The 20,993-nt window shown below is 45.1% G+C and overlaps 1 protein-coding gene and 1 non-coding gene across 4 annotated transcripts in view; one reads left to right on the forward strand and one right to left on the reverse strand.

The window, feature by feature from the left end:
- The window catches only part of ARHGEF37 (Rho guanine nucleotide exchange factor 37), a 58,012-nt gene that overhangs the window by 21,386 nt on the left and 15,633 nt on the right, over positions 1-20,993 (forward strand). For all 3 annotated transcript variants that reach the window (XM_058280890.2, XM_058280896.2, XM_071210671.1), the window contains 6 exons: positions 1,935-2,082; positions 11,854-12,053; positions 13,582-13,712; positions 14,404-14,508; positions 16,281-16,391; positions 17,058-17,387. In XM_058280890.2, coding sequence (XP_058136873.1) covers positions 1,935-2,082; positions 11,854-12,053; positions 13,582-13,712; positions 14,404-14,508; positions 16,281-16,391; positions 17,058-17,387 — 1,025 coding nt within the window. The remainder of the gene's footprint in view (positions 1-1,934; positions 2,083-11,853; positions 12,054-13,581; positions 13,713-14,403; positions 14,509-16,280; positions 16,392-17,057; positions 17,388-20,993) is intronic.
- On the reverse strand, positions 770-873 carry LOC131275791 (U6 spliceosomal RNA). Its single transcript, XR_009183247.1, has one exon. It is a non-coding gene; the product is annotated as a U6 spliceosomal RNA (small nuclear RNA).

Consider the following 20,993-nt stretch of genomic DNA (forward strand, 5'->3'; position numbering starts at 1 on the left):
AGGTATTGTATTAGCCAAAGGGATGCCGATGCAAAATACGAAAAATCTGTTGGCTTTTATGAAGGGTATTTATTTGGGGTAGAAGCTTATAATTACCAGGCCATAAAGTGCAAGTTAGTTCCCTCACCAAAGTTTGTTGCCCATGTTGGCCCAAGATGGTTGCCTGTGAGGGTTCGGCCTTCCTCTTCCTCCTAAGGCTCTGTGGTCCCAGCTCCTTCCTTTCTCAGCTCTAGGTTAGCATAAGGCTCGTCTCTCTCCCAGGGCTTCTTTCGAGGCTCAGCTGCTCTGTACTCTTCACAAGGTCAGCTGTAGCCTAGCCTATCAGGTTCATTCTCTTCCCGGAGTCTCTGCCATGTCTAATGAAACCTTCTCTTTCCTGTGTTCTTCTCTGTGTATTGACTTCCTGGGGCCCCAGCATCAAAACTCAGACTCTCTCCTCTGCTGTGTCCTTTTCTTTGTGAGCCCCCACCCACCAAGGGGGTGGAGACTCAATGTCCTACTAACTGACATGGCTGAATCAAAACCCCAATCTTAATATAAGCAAGTAAAACCTCTAAACCTAATACAATTTAAATGCCCAGAGAAACAGACCAGTTTACAAACATAGTCCAATATCTATTTTTGGAATTCATAAACAATATCAAACTGCAATAGGTATCTTCAGTGAAGCACTGCCCTTGCCTCATCCCTGCTCACCCCTTCCCTTCACACTCTCCACCCCATTCCCATAAACCCCCTCTAGGCAACGAATCTCATTAGTTTCTGGTTTAAAAATATGGAACACTTCATGAATTTGCAAGCCATGCCTGTGCAGGATCACACTAATCTTTGGTATATTGTTCCAATTTTAGTGTATATGCTCCTGAAGTGAGTCCCAGAATGATTCTTTTAAGACAGAACTCAGATCATGTAACTCCTACTCAAAACTCTCCATCAGACAAAGCCTCACACCTCACTTCACTATACTTTTTTTTTTAAGATTTATTTTATTTATTTATCCCCCCCCTTGCCACTTGCTTGCTCTCTGCTCTCTGTGTCCATTCTCTGCATGTTCTTCTGTCTGCTTGTCTCCCTTTTGTTGTGTCCTCTTGCTGCACCAGCTCTCTGCGGGCACAGTCCGTCAGCTCTCCATGGGCGTGGACCATCCGCTCTCCGCAAGTGCGGATCAGCTTGCCTTTCACAAGGAGGCCCTGGGAAGCGAACCCAGGGCCTCCCATATGGTAGACGGGAGCCCAAGTGGTTGAGCCCTGTACACTTTCCCAAAGTTATCCTTTTAATATCTGTAGCATCTGTAATGATGTCACCTTTTTTCATTTCTGACATTGATCATTTGTATCTTCCTTTTCTATCTGGCTGGAGGTTTATTGATTTTATTGATCTCAAAAAACCAGCTTTTATTTTCATTGATCTCTGATCTTTGTTTTTCATTTAATCTCACATATATACTTGGACCTGAGTACTATTATTATTCTTATCCTATGGATGAGAAAATAGAGAGTTAGAGGAGTCAAAAGCTTGCTCCAGGTTACCCAATTGGGAAAGGGTCCGTTGGAGATCTCTATGGCCCTGCTCTTTCTGACTCCAAAGCCCACTCTCTCCATCACCTGTACTTTGCTGCAACATGTCCTTGTCACCTGGGGATTCATAGCTATACTTGCTACATACAGGAATGGTAAAGATAAAATGGGCTAACAGTCATGAGTGTGTTTGTAAACTGTTAAGCACTGTAGAAATGTGAGCATTATCAATATTATTGCTGTCATCGTAGTTACAGGAACTTTATGAAACTTAGATGCAAAAAACTCAGACTCCAAAAGCATAAGCCCAGCAGTCTGACCCCTGAGCTGAGTGCTTAACCACAGAACTTACTGTCTCTAGGGAAAAAGGGATCCTCTTCAGCCTCGATAACTCCTCGATGTTTTTTTCTCTACCAGGTAACTTATTCCTAGAATTCCAAGAGGAGTTGGAGCAAGTCTATAAGGTCTATTGTGCCAGCTATGACCAGGCCCTGTTGCTGGTGGAGATGTACCGGAAGGAGCCAGAACTGCAGCGGGAGATCCAGGGCATCATTGAGGCAGTGGTGTGAGTAAAATGACCAGTGAGTGCTTGCCCCTCTCCCACTGACCCGGAGTCTCACCGCTATTTGGTTCTTCTCACACTGCTTTAGGGTTGTTTCAGTATCAGTATCTTTATCAGTAAGGATAGATGAGGTTCTGCTGCAGAGACAACTCCAAAATCTCAGTGGCTTAAACCAACAAAGGTTCAGATCTTTCTTATGCTCCATGCTCATTATGTGTAGGCTTGGAACTCTGCTCTGCATCATGCTTTCTCTGGGACCCATGCAGCCACTTTGTGGAATATTGCCAGTCTAGAAATGCTATCCCTCGCTTATCATAGTTCATTGGCCAGAACTAATCACATGGCTTCATCCAAACACCAGGAGGCCAGAGAGTACTATACCACATGTCCAGAAGGCAGAACAGCAGAAACATATGGTGAATCACAATCATGACTACCACAGGGAAGGGCAGTAGGTGGTGGGAACCACATGTTTCAAGAACAGAGGAGAGAAGCAGCTGTGTATCACCTGGGGAGTAGAGCCTCTCTCCAGATGACTGAAGTCCTGCAGCATGGAAGAGAATCAGACCTGCCCCAGGTGACCTTTTAGCCCAGAACTGGTACCAGTGGATGGAAACTCAAGGGAGGCAGATGTAGAAAACAATTTTTTTTAATTTAAATTTTTGAGTGAATAATAGTCACATGGTTGAAAAATGTTAAAGTATCAAAATTTATATAGTAAAACATCTTCTTTTCAACCCTGTCCCTATATTCACCCAATTACTACCCCTACCCCAAAGGTAAAGTAACACTTTTGGATTTATGTCTTTTTCGTGTTCTTCTATGCATATGCAAGCAAATATGAATATACACTCTTTTTTTTTTTTTAGGAGGTACCAGGGATTGAACCTGGGACCTCACATGTGAAGCAGGTGCTCAGCCACTGAGCTACACCCACTCCACAAATATATACTTTTATTTTCTTGCCTTTTAAATGAAAGTTTGCCTCTCGTTTTTTTTCCTTATCATTTACAGTATATCTTGAAGGTCGTTTCATTTCAATGCCTACATTCCCACATGATTCTTTTAACATCTGTCTTGTATTCCACAGTTTATTTAACCAGTGTGCATTGATGAACATTTGGTTTGTTTCTATTGTTTTGTTATTCAATACAGTATTACAGTGATTATTCATGAACGTATATCATTTCACTCAGTTGCAAATTTATCTGTAAGATAATTTTCTAGAAGTGAAATCACTATGTCAAAGGAAATATGTACTGGTAATTTTGATAAACATTGTGAAATTCTCTGCTGTAGAGGTTGCACTAGTATGCATTCCCTCCAGCAATGTGTGAGTACTGGTTTCCCCCCTGGTTCACTGTGATACTAAACTTTAGGTTATTTGCCAATGTGTTTCAGTATAGCTTTATTTTGCATTTTTTCTTAATATGATTGAATTTGGTCATTTTTTTTCCATGTATTTAAGAGTCATTTGTATTTTTTTTTTTTTTAAGATTTATTTATTTCTCTCCCCTTCCCCCCCAGTTGTCGGTTCTCTGTGTTTATTTGCTGAGTGTTCTTCTGTGTTCTTCTTTGTCTGCTTCTATTGTTGTCAGCGGCAGGGAATCTGTGTTTCTTTTTGTTGCGTTATCCCGTTGTGTCAGCTCTCTGTGTGTGCGGTGCCATTCCTGGGCAGGTTGCACTTTCTTTCGCGCTGGGCAGCTCTCCTTCCTGGGCGCACTCCTTGCACGTGGGGCTTCCCTATGTGGGGGACACCCCAGAGTGGCATTGCACTCCTTCGCGCATCAGCACTGCGTGCGGACCAGCCACACATGGGTTAAGGGGGCCTGGGGTTTGAACCGCGGACCTCCCATGTGGTAGACAGATGCTCTAACCACTGGGCCAAGTCCACTTCCCTCATTTGTATTCTTATCTCTTCCTCATCCTCTACTCCCTTTCCTTTTCCCTGAAGCCTCCTTTTCAAGTACCAAGATCCTAGCCCAGGGTCCCTCTCTACCTCCAATGAAACTATACCCATTTCTCTCTTTTCAATTCATCCCTTCAAGGACCTTACAAACTTAGGTTTTTGCAAGGGCCACTAAATCCCTCTCTAGGAGCCAGGCAGGTAACAGAAATGAGAGAGGTAAAGCACCAAACATTGGACAATAGGGACTGGAGGAGACTGTGGCAAACTGGAAGGCATAGATCTTGTGTTCAGAGTACAACTGTAGTTCAGCCTCAGCTGACAGTTATAACAAATGACTTCTGCTGCATAACACACAAACTACCCTCCAAAATACAGTGGCTTAAACAAGCATTTATTTAGCTTATACTTCAGCATGTTAGCAGTTTATCTGGACTCAGTGCGGTGATTCTTCTGGTCTTGTTTGTGATCAATTGCAGATCAGGTTTGCTGATCTTGGCTGGGCTCTCTCAGGTGTCAGGGACATGTGAGCTGACTCAGCTCTGGCCACATGTTCTCTTTTCTTCCAGGAGGTAAGCCCAGGCTTGTTCACAGGGTTGTACAAGAGAGAGAAGCTTGACTCAGAACTGGAAATCAAGTCCTAACACCAGCCCTGACTCAAGGGTGGAGAAATAGACTCTTGGTGGGAGGAGCTTTAAAGTAACTTTGAAAGAGTTGTGGAGACAGGGAGGGGAACGATTGCAGCCATTTCTGTCAAACCAGCCCCCTCAGTTGCCATGTAGGAATGTGAGTCAACTGTGACCAGATCCTTGGATTTTTCTAGAGAATCCAGAAACTTTTATGTGACATCTCCCAAATTTTAAAAGTCGGTCTCCAGTTTGGACTTTAGAAACACTGTGTGGGTCCTGGTTGGCAAGAGGCTGCTGGCCGTGTGCTTTGTCGTCTGTTCTTTTCCAGCCAGGCTAGCTTGGGCTTTTCTCGTGGTCTCTGGAGCTGAATCCTTGGCAGTGGAAATGGCTCTGCCCCTTTCACCTCGGGAGAGCCATTTCACATCTCAGAACCCAGTTTCCTATGTGTAAAGGAATTATGGCACCTTGTGGGTGCACAGACTCATTGCACGTAAGTGATACTAAGTAAATCCCAGCTATTGTAGTTATCTTGGCTGGGCAAGCAGTACATTTCTCTGAGGCTACACTGTGATTCTCAACTCTTATCAGTCCCAGTGCCCTCCCCTTTTTAATAACAAAGATTAAATATATGCATTATTCTGAGATATATCCTGAAATATATTTAATCTACTAAATATATAACTATAATATATGAGAAATAAAAGGAAAATAACTTTATAATAAAATAATATGCATTTCAGTATGCTCGAGCACAATTGCACTAAAAGATGTAATGAAGCAGTCAGATGTTTGTGCCTACTTATAATGAATAAGTTTGGATTTAAGGGAAAAAAAGTCAGAAGACACTCTGTACAAGAAGTACAGAAAAATTAGAGTGGAGAATGGGTGATCCTTAGAACAACAACTAGTTATGATAATAAAAAGTTTCAGAGACTTCTATCAAGTTTAATAGTGCTTCCAACTGTTTCCACACCACTTGCAAATACTGCAGTGACTCAACTTGACTCAATTTAGACTTTAACTCCCTCAAATTAGGCCAGACTCTGCAGGTTAAGGGCAATCCTCTACAAGAGTGTGATTCGGAAAGCAATGTGGCTTAAGTGATTGGGCTCCCATTTACCATATGGAAGGTCCAGGGTTTGATTTCCGGAGCCTCCTGGTGAAGGCAAGCTGGCCTGCATGGCGAGCTGGCCTAAGCAAAGAGTTGGCCCTTGTGGAGTGGTGGCCCATAAGGGGAGTGCTGGCCCGTGTGGCAAGCTGGCCTGAGTGGAGAGCTGGGGTAGCAAGATGACTCAACAAAGAGAGACACAGAGGAGAGACAATAAGAGACACAGCAGACCAGGGAGTTGAGATGGTGCCAAGAGATGGAGTGCCTCTCTCCCACTCCAGAAGGTCCCAGGATTGGTTCCCAGTACTGCCTAAAAAGAAAGACAAGGAGACACAGAAGAACACACAGCAAATGGACACAGAGAATAGACAGTGGGGCGGGGGAGAAATAAATAAATAAATCTTTAAAAAAAAATGGTTGTCCTTCAGGCACCAGTCACAAGTTTGAGGGTCCAGGCCCCTGGTACTCCTTCACTCACTGGCTACAATGTCGGGATTCCCACCACCCCCTTGGGTTTGAGAATTCTCTAGAATGGCTCATAGAACTCACTGAAAGTGTTGTACTTAGGACTATAGTTTGTTGCTGTAAAAGAACACAAATAAGCAGCCAAAAGTGATGCAACAGTGAGGTCTGCAAGGATCTCAAAGCAAAGCTTCCGTGTCCCCTCCAGGTGGAGTCAGTAAGACCCCCCCCCTCCTGAGACAGGAATCCTGGAAGCTCGCCCAAGCTTTGGGTGCCCAGAGTTTAAATGGAGTTTCATTATGTAGGTGTGGCTGGTGGAATCAGGTCAAACTGCAGCCCTCCTCCCCTCCCAGAGGTCAAGAAGGTAGACTGGCTCAGAGCCCCGCCCTGAATCACCTGGTTGGTCTTTCTGGTGTGTCCAGCCCCAGCGACTGCAGGTGTGGCTGGCCGTCTATCAGCTTATGAACTCTCAGGTGTGGCCCGGAGCCCACCAAGAATCACAAGACACCTTTTATGGGAAATTCCAGGGAAGTGGAGTTTATTTCCACAGGAATGGGGTCAAAGACCAAAACCAGTATAAGGATTTTCCTTATACTACAAATAACAAATCAGACTTTCTTGTGTATGATAAAAAAAGGAGGGATAACATTACAGGCAGAGAAAATGAGGAAATACTTTTGCAAATGATCTGGGTCTTATAAGTGTAATGTCAAAATAATTCCCGTGTAATAATCTATGACTGGATGGCGTCAGTGCCGTAAGAAACATCTTGGTTCTTGACATTGCAGCCTATTTCGAGGCATTCATCAGTCTCTGAAGGCTCAGAGGGACATGTGGGACGTGAAACAATTCTCCATAGTGCAGGCCTTCCTTCGCCAGATGTGCAGTGTCCCTGTCCCTGCCCACCAAGTGCCTGTAGCATCCCCTAGTGACAAGTTTCCAAAACATCCCGGCTGAGAGCCTCTTGTTTTTCCTGTCAACCTGGCCTTCCATCTCCCATTTGAAATCCCGGCTTTCCTGTGCTGATTACTGTGTGCAGGGGATTCTGATACCAAGCAAAAACAGGTTCTTTTCTCCCGATGTATCTTTAAAGCTAATTTCTGAGACACTGGGTTTCAAAGAGAGTGTATTTGGTCGCACAAGCAAAGGGGGTCTCTTGCCTTACATGGCCCCACAGCTGCCTCCCGGAGCTGCAGAAATTCTAATATTTTATAACATTGGGCTGCCATTCAGTAATTGGGGTGGAGCTGAACACAGGTTCCTTCATTAATAAACATTTAGGGGCTGAACAATGTTGCCGGATTTTTTCTAGGTTCTTGGCTAAGCTGAAAAAATGAATTTTAAGTGCAAGCCAGTTTAGTTAGACCAGTAGTTTACTAAGGAATGGAGAGAAGAGAAATGGGAGAAAATCACAGATTATGGATCCTAGGTACAGAGGAAAAGGGCTGAAAAGAGGTAAAGAGGGCTGATTTACAATTACTGATTACAAGTCCCCAGGTTTACTTGCATGCTGGTCGACGCAGGGGGAGAAAAGGCAAGAATATGGTAAAAACATGGCTAGAAAAAATGGAAAAAAAACACTGATTTACCTTCTGCACTTACCTTTTGAATCATTTCTGCCCCTTTTCTAATGATGGGGGAGGAGTCCCAGCTCTTGGCTATTTTGATTGGTTACCCTATCTGTCAGTTTTCCCTGGGGTGGGCAATGGCCAGGCCCCTTGAGAATATCCAGGGCTTTTCCTTGATTCTGGAGGAAGTCCTGTTCCAACTGGGGAGTTCTGGCAAAATTCTTCCAGCAGCCCTTTGTGAGGTCTTTCTGGCCGGGGTGCAGTCCCATGGCCCTGTGCTTTCATGGCTGTTTTTTTTTTTTTTTTTTTGCTAGGACGCTGTTTGTTTTTTTTTTTTTGCTAGGACGCAGATTCGTCTCTTATTCCTTAATCTAACCCGCCTCAGCTAGGTGGGGGTGGACCCCAAACCAGGGGGGTCACAAAGTTACAATCATTATCAGAGATCAAAGTTCTGGGGTGGGAAAGTACAGACATCAATCACAGGGTTTTCCAGATGGATATTAAACAGGGGAGGACGGAGAGGTGACCGTCGGGATAGCAAGTGTCCACAAGGGTGAGCCTCCTCGGTGAACGAGGTCAATCAGGAATCACCGTCACAAACGGAGCCATTCACATGGGTGAGGTTAAGTCTAGAGTCACCATAAGCAGGGATGAGACCCTCTAGCTGGCGTCAGCAATTTCAGAACCTTTTGCTATTTTACGATATAAAGGCATCTATATAATGATTTTGTAATCATGACTATTTGTTAATTCTTAACTCTCATTACAATTCTTCCTGGAGCTTGGCCACACCAGCCATAAATAGTTCTTTCTCAGCCAGTTAGGATAGCTGGCACTGGGGTGTGTGTGGGTGTGTGTGGGTGTGGGGTGTAGGGTATGGCAGTGCTTCCCACCCGAGGGCTAAGGGGTCAAGTGTCTGCCTTAGGTGGTGCCCTCCCAGTGGTAACAGGGCCCAGGGCGGAAGGCGCTGCCCGAGGGAGACTCAGTCGGATCAAGGCGGCAGTGATTCCAGAATGTCGTGTTTGGAGAAGGCAAATAACCATCAATTTTCCTTTATCAGCTCTTTTTGTTTCTTTGTTTTAAATATAAAAGTGATGCACACTCACTGAAGAGAAAAAAAAAGTAAAAGTCTGCCCTCCCTTGTTTTCCCGTTTCCTCATCCCTCCCCCTGGTAGTTAATATTTTCCTTCCAATTTTTTTTTAGGAGGCACCAGGGATTGTACTTGGGACCTTGTACATGGGAAGGAGGCACTCAATCAACTGAGCTACACCCACTCCCCCAAAGGTTTTTTAAGGGGCATAGCCTATAATGCTGTTCTAAAACTTATTTTTTCACTTATGAATAATTCTTCCATGTTCTTTTAAATGCACAGAATTGCTTTCCAGGGCAACTCATAGACTTCAATTTATTTGACCATGCTCCTTTTAATAGATACTTGGGTTGTTTCCAATTTTTCACTATCATAAATAGAACAACTGAATAACTTCTACCTTTATTCTTGCTCACTTGAGCTGGTTTTTCTTTGGGTGAATTTCTAGAGTGGGATGAATGGAGCAAAGTGTTTGTGCCCTTTGAAAATTGCCAAACTGCTCTCTAAAAAGATCTTGCCAACTGATACTCTCACTGAGAAAATTAAGTGGCAGTTTCCCTACACTCACCCAGTTCTGGGTATTACCTTTTGATTTTTGTTGCCTATTTGCAAGGTTGACTACAAAGTTTTCTCCAAATTACTGTTACTGGATTTTATCTAGGTTCATGGCTATGCTGCAGAAATGAAGTTCAAGAGCATGCTGGGTGAGTTAGGCCAGTAATTTGTTCAGGTAGGGAGGGAAGAGAAATAGGAGAAAATAACAAAATAACAGATCAGGGTCCCAGGCAGAGAGGAAGGGGGCGAAAAGGAATAAAGAGGACTGCTTTACTAGCTATAATTCCCCATTATAGATTATAAATCCCCAAGTTTACTTGCATGGCCATGGGGCAGAGGAAAAATGGTGAGGGCGGCATACAGAGAACAGGAGGGGTCCGCAGGCAAGAGAGCAAGGCAAGCCTGCGCCTCAGTCCTGTGCCTGACTTTTAAACTGTTAATTATTCCACCCCTTTGCTAATGGCAGGGGAAGAGGTTCTAGCTGTTTGCTGTTTTGGTTGATTACCCCACCCATCAATACCTTAGTGAGAACCCAATGATAAAGTCCCTAGCGAACATCCGGGGCTTTTCCTTGCTCCCAGGAAGAAGGCTTTGTTCTGGATAGCAGAATCCCGGGGGTGGGGGTCCTCCAGCAGCCACTTTGGGGGTTATTGATGTCCACGTGGACTCTCTGTCAGGTTCCAGATCCATCTATTAATTCCCTATCTTACTAGCCTGTTTCAGTACCTTAGAAAGGCTGTAAATGTAAGAGGCTGCCATGATTCTTTTTGACGTGATACGTCAAAAACAAAGTTTTATTATATTTTTCATTTTTTTAATACCTCCATTTATTTTTTACTTGAATTCTGTAATGACTCCTTAATGATGGTGGAGCAGGGATCCGATCAGCTGTTTGAGGGCCCCCTGCCCTCTGATTTGTGGGATGACAGTAGTCCCCATGGGCTGTTGTCCCTTGCTCATGGAAGCTAAGCCCAGAGGACTGAGTTTTGCAAATATCTAGCTGCTATTTCCACATCCCCTGCTCACAGTCAGCCAAGCTCCAAGAAAGGCTTGGAGAAGGCAGACAGTCGGTGCAGGCATGTCCTACCAAGTCATCCCAGTGCTCCTCGCTCCTTCCATCCCTTGTAGCTCCTAGGGGGCGCCCATCTTCCCTTCCTATTCCTGGCCTCATAGCTGATCTCTCCTGGACATTTGGTCTGGAGATTTTTCCTTAGGAAGAAGAGCAAGAGGCTAAGGGAGAGGGGCCAGAGAATGATCCTGGGCAGCACTGGTGAGTCTTCTTGTAGGAGGCATACATGGACATTTTGTCATTCAGAAACCCTGTGGTCTACTCGGAAGACTGGCCAGAGGAGGGGAAAGACTGCTGGAGCCTTTCTCTGATGCCATTGACTTGGGGGATTCTTTCTGCAAAGTCCAAGTATCTTCAAGAAAGGGACTAGAAATAGTCATCAGTGCATCAAATGGCATACCTAGAAGGGACCTCAACCCCATTAGTCCCAGTGCTTGCTTGCTTTTTAAAAAATGTACTTTTTTTGTATGAAAAAATTCAGACTTACAGAAAAATAGAATGACATAGTGAACTCTCATGTACCTACCAGCTAAAATTAGCAAGTATTAACATTTTGCTATATTTACTACATTTGTTTTTTTTAAGGAGGTACCAGGGATTAAACCTGGGACCTCATAACATGGGAAGCAGGTGTACAACCACTGAGCTGCAACCACTCTCCTACTTCATCTATTTTTTTTGCAGAACTATTTGAAGTAACTTACAGATATTATTACTTTTTTGTCCCTGGATACTTTAAATGCATCTCCAAAACTTAAGTTCCTGACATTTTAAAAACGGTTTTAAAAAAATCATCAGAGCCACCCCTTAAATGAAATACATGGGTGCCCAACATAGAGAGTTGGGTTTGGGATCTATCCAAGTAGAGATGTCAAGTGTGCAGTTGACTCTGCGCCTGGAGCTCTGGGTGAAAGTCGAAGATATATTTAAAGCCACGGGACTGGATGAGGCTCCCAGGAGAGTACATGGAGAGAGAGGAGCCCCAGGACATGCCGACATCAGCGGAGGAGGCCAAGAGAGTGGCCTGTGGAGTGTGAGGGAAGGTAGGACAGAGGGCATCTCGGAGACCAAAAGAAGCAAGTATTTCACAAAGGGAGTGGTGAGCTGTTGAGAGGGTGTGTACGCTGAGGACAGACGTCTGACCATTGAATTTTGTCTGTGAGAGGACTCAAGACCCAGAAAGGGGACAAACTCAGACTAGGCAGTGGCTGTCAACATGTAGCTAGCCCTCTCAAGTTATGGAAGAGGAAGCCGAGGACCCCAGAGGGAGGGTGACTTGCCTGAGATCATGCAGCAAGTGAAATGGCAGAGCTGGGAGGAGAGCCCAAGCCCCCTGATGCCCCAAGGGGTGGGCTCTACCGACCTAATGCCAGCCTTCTCCCTCAGGCCGCAAGCTGGACCCTCGGGCCTCAGTTTTTTACTGGTAATACCTCTGCAGAGGATTACCAAGTACCCACTGCTGCTGCAGAAAATCCTGGAGAACACGCTCCCTGATGCCAGTGCCTACTCTGTCCTTCAGAGGGCTACCTCTGCCCTCCAGGACGTGAACGCCAACATCAATGAGTACAAGAGGCGCAAAGAAGTGGGTAAGGACCTGGGGAATTTAGGGACTATGTCAGTAAGAGTGCGTCCCGTTACAGAACACTTATCTCAGACTGGCTTCACTAATAACGGGAATGTAGTGGCTCATGTAACTACAAGTCTAGTGGTAAGGTGGGTTTCAGTTAGGGTTTGATCAGGGTGGGGGTTCCATTTCCCTGTAATTCCCTTGACTCCGCTCTTTGTTGTGTATCAGCTTCATCTTCAGGCTAGCTTCTCTCGAAGTAGTAAAATGCTCTGGCTATTGCTTTTCCCAGTACTCCCATCTGCACTGCATACCCTCCAGGGTAAGACAGGGCTTTTCTTCCCTTAACCATCAAAGTGAAATCTGAGGAAGTTATTGCTTAATGGGTATGGTGTTTTCGTTTGGAATAATGAAAAAGTTCTGGAAATGGCGGTGATGTTTACACACTGAATGTAACTAACACCACTGAATTGTACACCTAAAAATGGTTAAAATGATTATTTTTGTTATGCATATATTAGTACAGTAAAAAAAAAAAAACTAGACCATTAAAAAAACAATTAAATCTGAGCTTCACTTGGCTAGGACCCACTTGGGTCCTGTGCTCACCCTGAATCAACCACCGTGGATAGGGGAGGGCCATGCGTTGATTGGCTTAGATCTGTGTTGTATGACTCATCCTTAACAGTGCTGTGGCCAGGGGGGTGTGGTTATGCAGATTGGCTTATACCAGACAGTGCACACCCCTTGAGCTTAAGTGAGATCATTGCCCTCCAATCACAGGGCTGCTACGCCTTGGAGGAGAAATGAAGTGACTGCTGGGAGGCAAAGACCCTTGTATGTCTTGAGGAAAATTCTGCCTCCGAGGTGTTAAAACAGAAAGGCTCGGAATATGAAGCAATGTCCTAAGTATAGAGAAACTCATTTGCATGACTAAGACAATGTAATGATAATTTAGCTAACGTCCGTAATGCTATGTCTTTTCACTCATTATCTTGTTGAGTCTTCTGAGGGTGGTACTCTCGCCCCATTGCACAGTGGGTAAAATGAGAGCTTACGGCCTCTGTTCCGGGTCCCAGCGCCAGGTTTTAAACGCTTCACCGCTACCCCACGCTGCTTCTGGCATTTTTGGGTCTCCCCCTTCCTTCTCCATCCAGGTCAAGAGGTGAGAGATCAGTAGAAAGAACACTCAGCCGGGAGTTGGAAACTGAGGTCCCCAATCTAGGCTGGCTGAAACTGGCCAAGGGATCTCAGGTGAGTCTTCTCTCACGTGGGTCCTTCTGCTTTAGAAAGTACGTCAGCAATCCTGTGAGGTGGCCAGCCTCGTTTTACAGGTGAGCAACCTGAGGCCCCAAGAAGTGGCTGCGTGCCAAAGTCAGGCTAACGAAAAGGGCTTCACCTTGAGCCAGAACTCAGACCTCGGGCGGAGGACCCTGGCCCCGTGGCCCTCATATGATCTGCCGTTCTCACTGGACCCGATCCTGTGAGGGACGCCTGCTCTCCTGGGCCCGCCTTGGTCACCCAGCTTTCCCCCTCCTCTGTTGGTGCAGCCTCCAAGTACACCAAGGTGGAGCAGCTGAGCCTCCGGGAGCGCCTGGCGCGCCTCAACACGCACACCCTCTCCAAGAAGACCACCCGGCTGGGCCAGCTGCTAAAGCAGGAGGCGGGGCTGGTGCCCAGGGTGAGCGAGGCTGGGCGTGGGAGTCATGCCGCAGCTGCTCCCAAGGGCCGCGTCCCTGGGCAGCGGCGGGGAGGGGCAGTGGGGCACTGGGGGGCGGGTGCCATCAGACTCCTCTGAGAGATGAGGAGACCGAAGCTGAGGGACTGAGGTGACTTTCCAGCACTGCACGTCAGGAAGAGGCCGAGCTGGGATCCAACCTGGTTCTGAATACTGGCGTGGGTCTCTCTCCACTGGGTCTCATGCTACTCTCTCTCTCTGGGGCCTCTTCCTACAGGTCGGAGAGCTGGTCTCTGGGTCTGGGCAAGGAACCAGCCTCCAGTAGCTACTAGTAGCAGCTCAGATTGATTGAGTGCTTACTTATCCTCACAGTGAAGTGTTGTTCTTATTATCCCCATTTTGCAGAGGAACAAACAGAGGCTTAGAGTGTGTAAAACGCTTGCTCAGTACCACACAGCTAGGAAGTGAATGAGCCAGAACTCCTCTGCTTGAGTATCTGACTCCATGGTCTGAATGCGGATTCGCCGTGCTGTCCTGCCTCTTACCCATGCGCTCAGCTTTCGGGCTGGAAGAGTGGCTGTGATGGGCGGGTCTGTGGAAACTTTGTCCCGGGAAAGATTCGGATGCCTGTGCTGGGTGTACACTGCCCCCTTGTGGATCTTCTCGTCCCCACATTCATGAACGTTCCTTTCAGACAGAAGACAAAGAGTTTGATGACTTGGAAGAGAGGTTCCACTGGGTGTCGCTGTGTGCAACTGAGCTGAAGAACAACGTGGCGGCTTACCTGGACCATCTGGAGGTGAGGGTCCTGCACTTAGCAATGGTGGGTCTGGGTGCGCTCCCCGGGTAGGAGGCGTGTGGGGCCTATGGGACAAGCTGGCGACGGCACCAGCTGCAGGAACAAGTGGATGAGGTCATCCAGTCTCAGGCCAAAGGCCAGAAGAGGGGCCCCCGGCAACACTCCTTGACCAAGAGGCCATTAGACCGGGGGCGGCTTCTGAGTTCCTTGAGCTTTCAGGGGCACGTTCTCTGGGCAATGTGAAAACTCCCTGGGGTCAGAGCCTTCCGAGGGACCCTGCCAGACTAGCACCAAGAGCAGGGGGTCACAAACTCGGGGCTGGAGGGCCAGGCAGGTAATATTATTGAGGGAAATGTACAGGTATACAGGGCAATAGGAGCCTAAGGTCTAACAGGCTGTTTACGAGACGTTTTCGGTAGAGTTAAATATGTAATAATATTTGAAATTTGAATGAATGAATGAATGAATGAATGAATGAACAAATGAATAAAATCTAAAGAGGCAGCTAATACTTGGCTCTGACATGTTGTTTACTGTGTGAGAATGTGGGCCTACTGTTCTGATTTGAAGGAAAAACAAAACAAAAACCTAGGAACTCATACTTTTGGATGGCATCTCTTGATTTGTAAATGTGAGCCACTAATTAAATAAACATTTAAGTGCCATGCAGACCCCTGAAAATCTCTCTACAAACTGCGTTCAGCCCATAGGGCTGCCAACTTCAAGCCCAGCCAGCACCTCCTGGTGCCCAAATCTCTCTTTCATTCTTGTCATTGACTGGCACTGACTCCTTCCGTGGACTCTGCCCCCTCTGCCTGGTTCGTTCTTCCACCACACCCACTTGCGTGAACAGGCTGGGTTGGAGATGGTAGTGGGATCTTCGGATAATGAGATCTGGGCTGGCTCTGATGGAGGTGGGTGAAAGGAAGGAGGGCGCAGCTCCACTCTGCCCTGGACGGGTCAGAGCCCCCGCTTGGTCCTGCTCCCACCTGGGCACCCCCAGTGCAAGGATCTTAACAGCAAAGGATGCTGTCGTGGCTCAGTGAGCAGGAAGGGGAGGCACCAGGGCCATGGCACGAAAAAGAAGGAGAGACCTGGAGGTATTTGGCCTTGAGAGAGATAAGCCAGGAAGAGAGAAGACTGGCTTTGCAGGGTAGGATGCATTAGGGCTATGTTTCCTTAGATGCAGGACTTACCCACCTGGACAGGTACAGAGTCAAGCAACATGGAGTCACATAGTGAGAAGGGGATGCCCTCCTCTAATTGCCTGAGTCAAGAAAAAGTCTCAGGCTGGGAGCCTTCAGGAGGCAATGCTATCCAGCCAGAAGTTAATAACATTGGTTTTGTTTTTAGAACAATTATTTTTATAACTTTATTTATGGCAACTATTACTGGTTTTCTCTTGATGGTAACATCATAAAGTTTTTCATGATTTTATCAAGTTTTTATTATTGATTTAAATCGGAAAAGTTAGTTGATTTAAAGAAAAATGTTAATAGAACACATGGAATAGAGATAATGACAAAAATCACAAAGGTGGTATCCAAACGTGTGAAATTTAGGAAACAGTGGAATAGGGAGAAAGGTTTTGGCTTAGTCTAAGGAAGAGCTTTCTAATCATCTAAGTTGTCCAAGGAGAGAATAGACCATGGGCTCCTCTGTCACTGGAGATGAGCAGAACGACTGGACAGCCTCTCTTGGGTCTGATATAGAGGGATTCAGATGGCAATGGCGGGCTGTGATTGGGTATCTCTCCTTGGCCCTGGGGCCAGGCTTCCCTCTGCTTCAGGCCACACGAGTCCAGTCTGGGCATCTCTGAGGGGCCTGTGGCACAGTACTGCCACCTGGCCAGAGACCTTCAGCTCGGGGCCTTCCTGGAGTTGGTAAGTGGAACGTCTCCTTTCTTCCTTTGTTAGACAGGTGGCAAAGCCTAAGAGAATAATGTTTAGAAGCCAGGCACTTTCCATGGTTGTCACATCCATCCCTGCTCTGGGTGGTGGCAGGGCAGAGACGATGACCAGTGCCTTTTACTGACAAAAGTAACCCCAGCTAACGTCTCTGGAGCCTCACCCTCTGCCAGCACTATGCTAAGCCCTTTCCATCGTTAGCTCCGTGCATCCGCACGACTAGGCTTTCGGTGGATGCCATTATAGCCCCATTCTACAGATGAGGGCCCGAGGCTCAGAGAGGGTGTCCTCCCGGGTCAGACAGATGGTCAATGGCCAGCTGGCATCTGAGCCCCAGACACGGTGATCCCGACACCATTCTATGCAAAGCCTTTCTCGAGGTCTTTGCACAATAGTGATACTAGGAAGTGACATACACCAGCTGCCCACTCTGTCCCAGGTGTTCCGCTGAGCTCCTTACGTGCATTGTCTCCATTATTCCGATGGGGAGACTGAAACCTTGAGAGGTTAAATACAGGCCAAAGGGCGCACCTAGTTAGCAGGGGTGGGACTGGAACCCAGACCTGCCTCCTCCAAAGCCTATTTTCCCCATCCGCACCCCCTGCCACCTCCTTCCTGACTCCCCAGCTCTCCTCCCCACAGAAGCAACGACTGGAAGGCCTGGTGTGGCGGCCGCTCTGCAGCCTGGTCAAAACCCTGGCCGGTCCTCAGAACCTGATCAAGAAGCGTCTGGACAAACTACTGGACTTTGAGCGGGTGGAAGAGAAGCTGTTAGAGGTGGGCAGCGTGACCTACGAGGAGGAGGAGGCCCGGCACACGTACCAGGCACTCAACTCCCTGCTGGTGGCTGAGCTCCCGCAATTTAACCAGCTGGCCATGCGGTGGCTGGGCCAGATCCTGCGCACGTTTGTGGTACTCCAAAGAGATCTTGCAGAGCAAGTGCTGCAGCAGGCAGAGGGCAGCTTGACCCAGGTAAGCCGTGGGCCTGGGGTGCCTCTGGAGAACAGGCAGGCAAGGCCTTGCAGCTCCTGCAGCCAGCTCTTTGCAGCCAGCTCTTTGCAGAGGCTGGGTGGAGGCTGGACCTTCCAAACAGGCATGCCGGTGATTAGGAACAGGCAGTGGGGACTTTCTGGCTCTCTCTCCCTTCAAAAATTTGGACGCCAAGGGAACAGTGAGGTCAAGTAGCTTGCACGAGGCCACACAGCCAGTAGTGAGGTTTGAAGCCTGGCAGTTCAACTTCAGAGTCTGGGCTCTTGACCCACAATGGTCAAAGAGCCTATGCTTCTAAGAGGAGATGTTGGTTGCAGCTATAAATAGATTGCAGAGATTTTGACAAACTTCTAAGCCCACACTTTGATTTTGAAGACTAGGAAAGAACACCCAACTACTTCCAGATCTCTTTCTCTATGATGCTACCATCAGAGCGGAAAGATCTGTGGGTCCAACCTGAGGAGCAATGTAAATACTCCTCACACCATGCCGTGTCTCTTGTGTTTCTCATTGTCTCTTAACTGTTTTCGCTTTCACCATGTCAGCATTCTCTGTCCAATTCTTTGCACATAAGCTATAATCCATGCTGTGTAGCAATGCTCTAAAATATACTCATGAAATGCAGTGAATGTACCACATTAATGAAAGAAGTTGATGTGGGAGGAGTGGGGGGTGGGCTATATGGGAACCTCATATATATTTTTTTCATTTATTGAAATATATAACTCATACATAAACATACATAAACAATAAATGTATAATAGTTGTGAACTTACAAAACAAACATATGTAACATCAAACAAACGTATTTAACATCTCACCCTACCACCAATAACTTGCATGGTTTTTAAACCTTTTTAATTAATGATTAAAGAGCATTGTCAAAGTATTACTACTAAACAAAGTATTTTCCCCCTAATCAATCCTATTATTATCTTTATATCATATATATATGAACATACATACACAATTAAGTGTATAATAAAAGTTGTGAACTTACAAAGCAAACATGCAAAACATCATACAGGGGTCCCACACATCAACCCTCCACCAACACCTTGCATTGTCATGAGACATTTGTTACAAACTATGAAAGAACACTGTCAAAATCTTACTACTAATCATAGTTCTTCTCTTACATTTGGTGTGTTTTTCCCCCAACCCACTCTATTATTATTTTTAAATATATTTTTTTATGACAGAAGTTGTAAACTTATAAAACAATCATGCACATGTGCAGAATTCCCAAACAACACCCCTCCATCAACACACCACAATGTGGTGTGTCATTTCTACAGATAAAATAATATCATCTGATTATTGTCATGTCCATAGTGTACATTTGGCTCACATTTCCCATACTGCCTCAGTATCAACACAGTACATCTTTTGCATAGATGCAAGAATATTATATTACTCCATAGGTCACTCCAGCTATATTTTTCCCATGCTTCTCCACATTCCCAACACCTTGCAGTAGTGATATACTTTGTTCTAGCTAACAAAGGGCACTCTTGCATCTGTACCATCAACCACAATTCTCACCCACCTCTTGGTTTACTGTGCTATCCAGTACCTAGATTATTCTCTAGCATTCTGTCAATTGGCATTTACATAACTAGACTACCATTTTCAGTCACATCCCCATTTATAAACTAGCTGTTACTCACAGTGTGTTACCATCTACTCTATACATTTCCACACTTTTACAGTAAAGCTAATTAAAACTTCTACATACATTAAATATCAGTAGTTGACTCAGTCCTTCTCTTATCTCCTTTAAGAATCCACCACCTACCACCAGGTCTTGAAGATATTTTCCAATAGTTTCATCTAGAAGTTTTATGGTTCTTGCTTTTATTTTTAGTTTTTTGATCCATTTTGAGTTAGTTTTTGGATAATGTGTGAGATAGGGGTCCTCTTTCCTTCTTTCAGCTATGAATGTCCAATTCTTTCAGCACCATTTGTTGAATGGATTGTTCTGCCAGAGCTGTGTGAGTTTGACAGGCTAGTCAAAAATCACTTGACCATACTTGTGAGGGTCTGTTTCTGAACCATTAATTTGGTTCCATTAGTCTATTGTGTCTGTCTTTAGGCCAGTACTATGTTGTTTTTACCACTATAGGTAGGTGTTATGATTTAAAGTCTGGAGATGAGAGTTTGTTTTTCATTTTTATGATGTTTCTGGCTATTAGGACTCCTTACCCTTCCAAATAAATTTGATGATCATGTTTTCAATTTTTTCTTTAATGCTGGTAGAATTTTATTGGGATTGCATTAAATCTATATATCAATTTGAGTAGAATTGACATCTTAATGATATTTAGTCTTCTAATCCATGAGCATGGAATGTTCTTCCAGTTATTTAGGGCTTTTTTGATTTGTTTTAATATCGAGTTGCAGTTTTCTGAATACAAGTGCTTTATATCATTGGTTGTTTATTCCTGACCATTTGAGTGTTACCTGTCATATTTTATTTTCACCACTCTTTTGATACTTTTAATTACTTTTATTGATATAATCTTCATTTCTAGACTCTCTTGCAGGCCTCTCTCCTGTCTTTTCTTTTCAGGCTCTAGCACATCCTTTAGTATTTCCTGAAAATCTGGTCTCTTGCTTAGAAATTCTCTGGGTTTCTGTTTATCTGTGAATATTCTAATTTCACCCTCATTTTTGAAAGACAGTCTTTCTGGATATAAGATTCTTGACTGAAAGTGTTTCTCTTGTAGTATCTTAAATATGTCAGACCACTGTCTTCTTACCTCCATGGTTTCTGGTGAGAAATCAGCATTTAATCTAATTGGATATCCCTTATATGTTATGCACTGCTTTTCTCTTGCTGCTCTCAGAATTCTCTCTTTGTCTTTGGCCTTTGACATTCTGATGAGTATATGTCTTGGAGTTGGTCTATTTGGATTTTTTCGAATGGGAGTATGTTGTGCATCTTGGGCAGGGATATCTATGTCCTTCAGTAGGGTTGGGAAATTTTCTACCATTATTTCTTTAAACATTCCTTCTGCCCCTTTTCGCTTCTCTTCTCCATCTGGGACACCCATGACATATATGTTTGCATGCCTTTTGCTGTCATTTATTTCCCTGAGAACTTGTTCAATTTTTTCCAGTCTTCATCTCTTCTTTTGTGTGTTCACTTTCAGAGGCCATTTCTTCAAGCTCACCAATCCTTTCTGCCTCCTCAAATCTCCTGTTTTATGATTCCAATGTTTTTTTTAAATTTCATTGATTGTATCTTTCATTCCCATAAGATCTGCAATTTTTCTATGTATGCTTTCAAATTCTTTGTGCTCATCCAATGTCTTCTTAATATCCTTAATTCTTAGCCATCTCATTGAATTTATTAAGGATATTTGTTTGCACATCTATAATTAGTCGTCTCAACTCCTTTATGTCATCCAGAGGCTTATCTTGTTCCTTTAACTGGGCTATAGCTTACTGTTTCTTGGTGTGAATTGTCATTTTTTTGTTGGTGTCTTCACATCCGGCTTACTCGAGTATTTTTTCTGGGTGCAGTTTTTCTCTCTAGTTTATGGCTTCCTAACGTTTTTCCCTTGCTGGATATGCAGTAGGAGC

Source organism: Dasypus novemcinctus, chromosome 2 (assembly GCF_030445035.2).
Source record: "Dasypus novemcinctus isolate mDasNov1 chromosome 2, mDasNov1.1.hap2, whole genome shotgun sequence".
Classification (NCBI taxonomy): Eukaryota; Metazoa; Chordata; class Mammalia; order Cingulata; family Dasypodidae; genus Dasypus; species Dasypus novemcinctus.